The following is a 10757-nucleotide window of genomic DNA, read 5'->3' on the forward strand; positions in this document are numbered from 1 at the left end:
CTGGGCAGCGTCCTAAGTGTTACAGGCATCTTAGCTCATTTAGTCCTCATAGCAATTCTGTGAAATAGGCACTATGATTATCTCCATTTTCTTAATGAGGAAACTGAGGTGCAGAAAGAGTAAAAGAAGGCCAAGGTTATCCAAGTGTTAGTGGCAGAGTAGAACTTAAGAGCCAGGCATTCTGCTTCCACTGCACGGTAGTGGTTAAGAGTGTGGATTTTTAAATTCAGAAAATCCTAGCTTTGCTCGGTGTTTGTATGACCTTGGACAAATTGCTTACCTTCTCTGAGCCTTAGTTTCCTCATTTTTCAAATAGGGATTGTAATGTTCACCTCTAAGTTTAATCAGAAAAGATAAAGGAAGTAATACTTATAACTGTCTATTAAAAGACTGTTAAATAACAGTAGATTGTTTTCCTCTTTGAATTGGAGGCATTAATGCCTCCATGATTCAGAAACCTCTTAGGTGTCCAAATGAGTATCAGTAAGAAGTATTATCTCATTCTCTTCATTGACCTTTAGAATTTTTCCACTTGGACATAAACATTTAAAATTTCTATTAATAATTAAACACATTCTCTTTCCAAGAGAAAGAATAATTTATCATTCAAACTATACACAGTATCTTTAAGAACTATACTTTAGGAAATAAAGAATTAGCTGGGTTTTAAAACTTTCAAAATGGATATATTTTCAAGGACACATATGTTACAAGTCATGGAAACCTAAGAGAACCAGGTGAAAAAATAAAGGTATTTCCTTAAGTCATATGAGCTTGAAAGTCCAGCGCTAATGCAGTCTTCAGCTTGGCTTTGTTAAACCGACAACTAAACTTCATCACTAAGAACCCAGGTTCCTTCATCTCTTGGCCCTTCTTCCATGTTCCTGCTGTCAACCTAGTTCCCGCTTTCCTCTCAGTTGTAAGGTGGCTGCCAATCACTCCTGGCGCTGCATTCTTTCATATCTACATTCAGAGCGTGAAAGAGTGTCTTTCCCAAAATATGCAGCAACTCTGTTGAGCTCCTTTCTGACTGGAGACACGTGGGTAGAGGTCTTTTCCTCAACCTCTTGCCAGGGGAATGTCAGATGAGGATTGGCCACTACTGCTGAAACTTCTTTTCTCGTGATCCCAGTCCAGTGGAAAGTTGTAATAAACACGAATTGTCTAATTTAGAAGAGATTCTTGTAACAGAAGGGAGCTGAAAAACTGCTGTATCTGACTTTTTCCAGCCCTAAGAAGCTCACTTCATATGACTCCCTTCATCCATTTTGATATTTCATATTCCTATCTCGTAAGCTTTTATTCTTAATCTTTTTCCCCCGTAAGAGTACATTGAGGATAATATTTTTATATTCAAAACGGAGAACCTTCTGTGGCATCACGCTCTCTGGCTGGTTTGGGCTCACTTTTGCATCTTTCATGTTATTTTAAAAGGGGATGCTGGGTAGTGCTTCCCTTGGATGCAGGCGAGCAGTGCCCCTCTTCTAAGCCTCCTTTGTCCATCTTGTGGTATTACCCTCCTTATAAGTGAGGAGTCTATAGGGCCAAGGAGACTTACCTGCCCATAGTCTTGTCTTCCCACTTCCAGATCATGTCTCAGGTACCTGGAAGCCAGGAGTTCCTGCCTTATCTGTCTTGAGTCCATTGTCAGTACTGGGCCCTCCCCAGATCTGTATTCTAGAGTGGACCATCCTGCCGGCATATGCACCCCTAAGCCTATGAGTGGCTGTGGAGCACTGTTGATGAGGAGCTGTGGGCAGGGCTTGGAGGCTGTGGTGTTCACGTGTAATCCCCAGGGCACTTCGTAGAGAGCACTAGGGCTGGAGAGACAAAGAGGATGACCATGCATACTCCTACTTAGACCTTCAGATTTTGTGAGTGTCCTTAAGGCAAATAATTCCTCCCATTTATGTAAATTTCACCCAGATAAAGTCAATTTAGTATCTTTCATGACCCCACCCCACCCCCCCCCGGAAACTTCTATCTCTCTGCATTACATTTCCTTTGTTCAAATTGTATTGTATATATTTCTGTCTACATGAACAGTATGAAAATCTAAAATTAAAAGTGTTAACGAGAAGACTTATTTCTGAAACACCTCATACTGTTAGATTATTGATACAACTATCATGTTTTCTTGTTTATCATTTTTAGACATTTGTAATTTTTGGGGTTTTTTTTTTTTTTTTTTTTTGAGACAGGGTCTAGCTCTGTCACCCAAACTGGAGTGCAGTGGCGTGATCTCGACTCACTCACTGCAAGTTCCGCCTCCCGGGTTCACGCCATTCTCCTGCCTCAGCCTCCGGAGTCGCTGGGACTACAGGCAACCACCATCTCGCCCGGCTAATTTTTTTTTTTTATTTTTAGTAGAGATGGGGTTTCACCGTGTTAGCCAGGATAGTCTCGATCTCCTGACCTCGTGATCCACCCGCCTTGGCCTCCCAAAGTGCTGGGATTACAGGCATGAGCCACCGCGCCTGGCCAACATTTGTAATTTTTCAAAAAGCATAAGGAAGGTTTGGTCACCAGGTTAAATTTAGTTATTAAACAGTTTAAGACCCATTTCAGCAAATTACCCAAAAAAAGGGTATTTGTATTAAGTTCCTGGCTGATATACTTGTCTGCTTTTCTACTATTTAGTATTCACATTACCAGTGTGGACAAAGAGATTGAAACTGCCTTTGCAAAATTATAACTAAGGAAATTATGACAGTGAAAGATATCAGACTTAACCATCTCCATCTTGCTTTTAACCTCTAAACTGTCCTTGTCCATTCCTGGGCATAGGTTGGATTTTACTTATAGTTTAAATAATAGCCCTTCCCAAAAGCTAAACTGTTCCTGTAAAATGAATGAAAGGCCACCAGCCACCGAGTAAGGATGAGAGGGGCTGGAATTCTAAATATTACCAGCCGTTATTCCAGAGGTCATAAGATTTGCAAGTTACATCACTATTGTGAACCTAAGATTGGCCTGTTGAGATGTCTTTTCAGGTTTTTGCATTTCTAACCGGATGGCCCCACCTCGACCTGACAACAGGTTCTGTGGCCCCCACCCAGGAACTGACTTAGCATAAGAGAACAGCTTCCACTCCCTATGATATCATCTCTGAGCCAACCAATCAGCGCTTCCAATTCACTGGCCCCTACCCACCAAATTATCCTTAAAAGCTCTGAGCTCCGAGTTTTGGGGGAGACTGATTTGAGTAATAATAAAACTGTGGTCTCCTGCACAGCCACCTCTGTGTGAATTACTCTTTCTCCATTGCAATTCCCTTGTCTTGATAAATTGGCTCTGTCTGGGCAGCTGGCAAGATGAGCCCGTTGGGCGGTTACAGGATTCTAATTTTAGGGAGGAAGTTTGCTGTTTAGATAACCCAGTAGGGATGCCCGTTCTCTGACACATAAGCAAACCTAATTGTCCAGGCTAGGGGTTTTCTCTTTTTACTTTTGCGTGTTACACAGCTTCCTGTGCTTCCAGGAATGAAAAGGAAAAAGAATCAGGGATTGGGGATGCAAGTAGGAGCTAAAGACTGCAGAACTGCTACCCAGAGAAAGAAGCCGATTTCCTAAGATGGTCTAGGAGGGAGAGAAGAAGGAGAACAGTGAGGTGGAAGAGGGAGAGAGGAGAAGCCAGTAAGATGAAGACAGACTCAGCTCCGTGATGACGCCTTCCTGAAAGACCAGATGGTGAATCTTGAATTCACGAAATTCCTGCAGAGAGGAATTCTTGAGGAAACTGATGAAGAATTGACTGAACCACCTGAATTGGTGTGGGGCAAAGCAGAGACATGTATAGATGCAAGGCTTGAGCAGGGGACTGGAAAAAGCAAGTCTTAGACTTGAGCCAAATTTAGTCAGATCTCTAAGAAATAAAGAATGACCGGGTAACGTCTTTAGTCTAACAACAACAACAAGAGCAGCAACAGCAACAACTAGTAATAGTAATAAATCTTACTCCTTTAGAGTTGGAAGAAAGCAAATATTTGACTCAGCCCCACACACTTTACAAGAGAAAAACAGCCCGAATGGAAGCATAAGCAATTTGTTCTTTGTCATAGAACTGGAAGTTCAGTACATCTAACACCAATGTACTGAACAGCTATTATGTGGAACAGCTGGTATTATGGTATTAGGCTGGTATTAGTGTCCTAAAGCCACTTTACTATTTTATGTGAAAATTAAACAGAAAAGAAACATGATAAAATTGAATAATATTTTTAGACACAAGCTGCTTGAATAGAAGAAACACAAGATGAGGAATCAGAAGACCTGGGTTTTAATCTCACATCTACCTCTTTGTGGCTCTTTGTCTCTGGAAAAGTTACTTCCTCTCTCTGAATGTTTCTTCCTCTGTTAAGAATGACTGGCTTGGCTCCTTTCACTAAAATATTTCACTGTTTTGTGAGTGCTCCTGCTTAGGGAAAAGCAGATGTTAGTGAGTTCATGGAGTAAATGATGACACTTGTGTAAATTCTGAGAGGGTCTTTGGGGAACTTTAGATGACATGAAAATTTATAGAACCAGCATCGTCCCAGCTACTTCTCGCCCCTCACCTGAGGCACTGGGGGTGAAGGAAGAAGCAGACGGAAGAGATGAGCAGTACATGGAAATGTCGACAATGCCCCAGGCTCTGGACCCACAGGCTGAATTGCTGGAGCCTTTAGTCCTCTAGGTAAACACTCTTCCCCCAACAGAGTCCTGGAGGGATTTTCTTGGAAGACATTGACGTTCTCATTGCTGTCACCCTGCCCTTCACAGACTCCTCTTCTAACTCACACTCACCTCACTTCACTCTACCCCATGCTGGGCCTGTGTCCTTCAATCCTAGCGATTCAGACTGACCTGGGCACAACTTGGAGGTGCGCCACTGCAGAGTTAACATTTCTCCCATCTTTTCCTTGCTCCCTTCTCTTTTCCCATGGCGGCTGCCTTGCAGGTGCCTGAGACAGAGCCATCTCTTGCCGTGACAGTTATACTATTTTCCAAACTCCCAGTTGGGCAGCCTTGCTGTCTCATTTCCTACCTAGCCTATTCAGTGCTTCACATCTTCATGTAGGCTTAATGCATTTGGTTCTCCTGTATTCATTCATTCCTCTAACACTGATGTACCGAAGAGCTATTATGTGTGAGTGGTTTTAATAGGCGCTGTGAAAGAGTAATGAGCGAAATAGACCAAGTCCTCTGCTCAAGGAGCTCATAGTCTAGTGGTGATGGGGGTATGGGAGTGGAAAATAGAGTTGTCAGATAAAATATAAGATGCCCTATTAAATTTGAATTTCACATAACAACTGAGAATTTCTAATATGACTATGTCCCATTTAATATTTGGAATATATTTAGCTAAAATATGATTCATTATTTATCTGAAATTTAAATTTAACTCCGTCTCCTATATTTTTGTTTGCCAAACCTGAAAGTCCTAATGGCGGGAGACCAAAAAGAAACACAAAGTTGTATCTTAGGTTGCAGTTGGTATAATAGAGAAAGGCACAGGCATATACCTTTACAGGGAGTGGTGATGTGGTTAGGGGAGTGGGGGAAACTCAGGGGTAACCCCTGTAGTAAGGGGATGCTTGATTCAAAGCTAAAGGAGGTGAGAGAGCAATCCTATGGCTATCTGAGGAAAAAACATAGGAGGTCCATTAGAGAACGCCCAGGTGCAAAGGCCCTGGGCAGGCGGCTGCTTTCCACACTGGAGCAAGATGGGGACGGGATTCAGTGTGGCTGGAGTATGTGAGGGGGCAGCAGAAGGGAGGTCAGAGGAGCAGTAGGAGTCAGATCATGTGGGGCTGGGGCCATTGTAAGGATGTCGGCTCTTATTTTGAATAAGATGGGACAGGCTTGCAGAGAACTGAGTGAAGGAGCTCTATGTCTGACTTGCTTTTAAGAGAATGTTGGAAGCTGGTGGGTGGGAAAGAACTCCTTTAGTTGGTCCCTAGAGTCAGCCTCTAACCACTAGCTTACCATACAGACAGTACAGAGACTGGCTGTGCCATGTTACACACAAGAACTTGATCTCCTGGACCCTCCAAAAGCCACTCTGGCCTGAGCCAGAGCTTGCTTCTAGTCTCTCCACCCGCCACATACTGCTCCAGCTTGGCAGAGTTCTCTGGTGCATTTTAACTGCATATACAATGGAGTGGAGTCTCCATTTTGAAGTCTTGCTGTATGTTGACTTGCTTGAATACTGATAGTACTCCTTCCTTGCTTTTAAAGGCTTTTGGTTCATGATGTCTTCTAATAATTAAATACTTTTATAGTTTAAACCAATGCTCGAGAGAAGCAGAAATATAATGCAAGCCTCAAATACAAACTGCATATGCAATTTTTAAGTTGACCACATTGGAAAAAGGTAAAAAGAAGTAGTATTAATTTTAATAATATAGTTTTTAAACTCAGTGTCTATTCAAAATTATCATTTTAACATGATATGAATTAATATTTCAAGAATAATATTCACATTTTTAGTGAGATATTTTACACTTTTTGCCCTACTAAATCTTTAAAATTGTATTCTGCACTTACATCCATTTCCATTAGGACTAGCCACATTTCCACTGCTCCATAGCTGCCTGTGGTTAGTGGTACCAATTGGACAACACAGGTTTAAACTCTGTTCATTTTCCAGGTATAACGTATAGGTCCATTCCTTCTCATTCCAATTTCCAGAAAGGAAATCTATTGTGATTCAAGTGATGATGAGCAATATTACTGCTAGATGACATACTTCCTTTGAGCACTCAGTATTTGTAAGAAAACCGCATTTCTTTTTATCCTTAACTATTCATTCAAGCAGCCCTGACAGTTCCTGAAATAATTGTAATGGCTGTGAGTAATGTTTTACATTAGAGTTCCAAAAGAGTTGGATTTTTTTTTTTTTTTTTTTTTTTGAAAAATCAAAGCAGCAAGCCATCCTTCTTAAAAGTCAGTCCAACTTGTTTTCAGCCTAAAATGGAAATGGCCGTTTGGGAATGGTCATACTGGGAATAGCCTTTAAATTTAAAGTATAGTAGACAAAACTCCATTAATCTACCTGTGGTTAAGATGTTAGCTGCCGTTTTTCTTTATTACCATCTATGGAATACCCTCTGTTTTAAGTATGAAATGTGTTCAGAAATAGATGGATAGATTGTGCAACAAACATGAGACCAGCTCCCCCCACCCACATACACACACACACAACCTGGTTCCCATTTTTTTTGTTTGTACCTTTCTGATATATTTTTCTGTATATGTACATGTTCACTATTATGTAATAGTGTAACATCATGATAACTTTATTTAGAGGATTCATGATAATAATTTTTGTCCTGATATATTGAAAGATATTAATACAAGATGTATGCTTTATCCCTCAGTAAGACTTCTCATTGATTTCTATTTATTATGTTTCTTACTTCATGAAGTGCAAGAAAACTTCCCCCAAAAATGTTTCATGAACTCAATTAGATGCCCCCTAATGTGTATATGTATACATATATGTATATATTTCCCCCACTCAAAAATAAGCTCTTTGGGCACAGGCACTTGTCATGTCTATTTCATCTTTATGTCTCAGGAAACACTCAGTCCAGAGTAGAACATATAGTAAATTTTCACTGTTAGTTGAATAATCAGCACCTACAGACTCCTGTAGCTTGGCTATGAAACTCAGACTTGTACAGTGGTTTATCTTTTATATTCTTTGCACAGAACCTGGGAAACTAAGTGTGGACAATAACAGAATGCTCTGTAGTCCCTTAATCTAACTTGGAGTATGTGTTGCTTGATATAACTATTATAAAGGTAAAATGCTATCAGTCATCTTTTCCTCTAGCTTTATTCACTTTTCAGCTGTAAAATTTTGTGAATACTTACTTAAATTTATGAACCCATCAGAAAATATTTAAGCTTACAAGTAAAAAATTTAAAATTGAACAACAGTAAGCTCTCATTTGTGCATATTAAAATGGCCACAAAAATAATTAAAATTGTGATATTCAATGCTGTTGTGAAAAACCATTCTTGTAAAACGTTTTGAAAAAGTAACACAGAGTGGATGCCTATAAAAGCAATGCCTATGAAAAACTTTTTAAAGTGCCTATAAAAGCAAATAAAACTCAGAATTCTTTTAGAAAGCAATTTAGAAATATGCAGTTAGTGCCATAGAATGTTTCCATTGACTAATAAAACAAATTTAGATAATTTATCATAATTAAATTATTTGACAGAAAAATATGAGTATATTTACAAAGGTGTTTATTTTAGTTTATATTTAATAGTAAAAATTGGAAGAACACGAGTATTCAACAATGTGGGACTGATTAAACAAATGATCACACCTGACTTTGATAGATGATTAAACTATTCACAAGACAGTGTTCACAAATACTGTGTGAAAACAAATGTGCGTATAAAGGTTTAAAAAATCAGAACATCAAGCTATGCAATATGTTTACAATTGCTTGAAAATATGTAACCATAAATAACAAAGACCAGAAGGAGACGGGACAAAATGAAAACAATTATTATAGACTGATGGGGATTACAGGTACCATTTTTTGCTGCCTTTTATGTTAAAGATTAACAACATAAAAAATCAAAGAAAAAAAGGAGATCAAGCTTTAGTCCCTCAATGTTCATATATTAAGGACAATGTTATGCAGATACCTCAGCAACATTTCTCTTCCTTGCTTCAAAATCTCAGCATGAATTTTTGTCCTGTTCCAGAGGCTTAACCAGTTTTTAAAAAAATAACTCTGCTACAATGGTTATTCTTTGAAAGTCTAAACAAAGTTTGCATTGTTTCCTGGCGGCATCTCTTATTTGCATTAAACCATGGGTTATGATATTAGTGCTTCCTGTTGTGGATTCTTTGAAGCAAGCAGACTCCATAGGTCTTTTTCTGGTTGCACAGTAAATGATACTCCTTTTTCAGGATGTATTCTGTTTCCAAGTTCTTATCCTTTGTTATGTACAAATGGCATATCAAAATTTCCCCATAATGACCATCATTATTCTAAGTCAACATTTTTTCCCATTTTACCAAGGAAAGTGCAAGAGTTACAATTACAGTGTGACTTTATATAGGAAGCAGAATTTTTTTCCAGGAGGTTAAGACTTTAGCAATTTTAATAATCCACTATAATAGTAAAATACTTTTCGCTATTCTGGAAAGACACCACAAGCTTCACATTGCTTAGTTTATCTGGTAGATATTAAAAAATCATCTCTATGTAGGTTATATTTCATTCAGGTTTCTATATATTCTGACAGTCATTTATAAGTGGGACTATAAACCAAATAATAATTAAGATAGAAATACTCATCATCTACTCTCTCCCAATTCCTAGATATATTCATTCACTTATCAGTGTAACATGGTGTTAAGAGCATAACTTCTTAAACCAGAGCATAACTTCTTAAGCCATGAAAGTTCAAGTCCTGACTATAGTTATGTAAATCTGGACAAATTACTTAACTTTTCTGTGCCTTAGTTTCTTTGCCTGTAAAATAGAGATAAAAATAGTACCTACCTCATGGAAATTTGTGAGAATTGAGTCAATGACTATAAAGATCCTGGCACTGAAGAAATGTTACTATTATTATTAACATACATGTATTTGAAGCTGAGAACACAAATGTAAAAGTGACAGAATTCCTGCCCTCCAGGTGACTTAGAAAACATTCTCAAAAATCAATTAAGTTTGCAGTGAACCTAAAACTGCTCTAACAATAAAGTCTATTTTTTAAAAATCAACTAAGGAGCAACTTTACTGGCCTCAATGGAAAGAAGAAGGTTGTCCAGTAATTGGGGCACACAGTGAAGGGCTTTCAGAATGTTTTAAAATGAGAACAGAGTTCTAATTGCTGTAAGTTTGAGCCACATGGAAGCATAAAGGGCCAAAGTATCTTTTCCTTGTTTCTGGGCACTTCAGGGAGCTTTGCCTCTTTGGAAAACAATTGCTGGTTCAGAGTCTTGAAAGACTGGTAAACATCATCATCTTTCTGAAATAGGAAATTTTTTCTAGCCTAATAGCCATCATCTTTTGTCCAAAAGCGTATCGCTTGATATGACAATGAGATCCATAAGTCTGAATGTTTTATTCTTCTTCTTTTTATAATAAAATTGGAAAGAAAAACCAAAGCTATTTTTAGTGTTTACTTTCGTGTCAATGTGTCTAAATGAATTAAGTAGGTGTTCAAAGATGTGTATGTTCTTCAAGATTTAGGTTTGTAAATGTTCATTTAAGTCTAATGTGAAAACAGAATGATTTATTCTTTCTTTTTCTGAGCTGATGAATCACTTAAAAGTTTTTTGCCAAGAGAGTCTTGTATTTTCAGATGTCTTTTACTCATTCAGAAAATATTTATTTGATGTTCACAATGTACCCAGCAACATACTAGATATTAATTTCCGCTGGTAAGTTGCCTCAGTTTTCTTAATGATGATAAGACTGAACAAAGGAAATTAATCCCGTTGTATCCTTGCTCCATTGCGTGCAGCATTTTGGACCATGGAAGCTAACTTGAATTTAAACTAATAGTCACTTATTCTTTATCTATTTCTAGAGAATTATTAGATGGCTGTCTCCTCTAATGATCCATGTAATGTATTGATTTTGTCTATTTTACTTAGTAGTATCTATTTTTCTATTTTGAGGGTGAGCCCGGGTTGCCTGGAGCAGTAGGACAGAATGGAATACCAGGACCAAAGGTTAGTACAAATAAAGTCAAGCAGAATCATTTGACACATGAATTGTCAGGAAATTGTAA

General features: G+C 38.3%; 1 protein-coding gene across 29 annotated transcripts in view; it reads left to right on the plus strand.

Annotated features, from left to right (window-relative positions):
* Window positions 1-10757, plus strand: part of COL25A1 (collagen type XXV alpha 1 chain) — a 505896-nt gene that overhangs the window by 401083 nt on the left and 94056 nt on the right. For all 29 annotated transcript variants that reach the window (XR_001902741.3, XR_647184.4, XR_647185.4 and 26 more), the window contains one exon: window positions 10645-10698. Coding sequence is in view for 25 of the 29 variants with exons in the window: in XM_021938695.2 (XP_021794387.2) it covers window positions 10645-10698 (54 nt within the window). In the remaining 4 variants the exon portion in view is untranslated. The remainder of the gene's footprint in view (window positions 1-10644; window positions 10699-10757) is intronic.

This window comes from Papio anubis, chromosome 3 (assembly GCF_008728515.1).
Source record: "Papio anubis isolate 15944 chromosome 3, Panubis1.0, whole genome shotgun sequence".
NCBI classification, from domain to species: domain Eukaryota; kingdom Metazoa; phylum Chordata; class Mammalia; order Primates; family Cercopithecidae; genus Papio; species Papio anubis.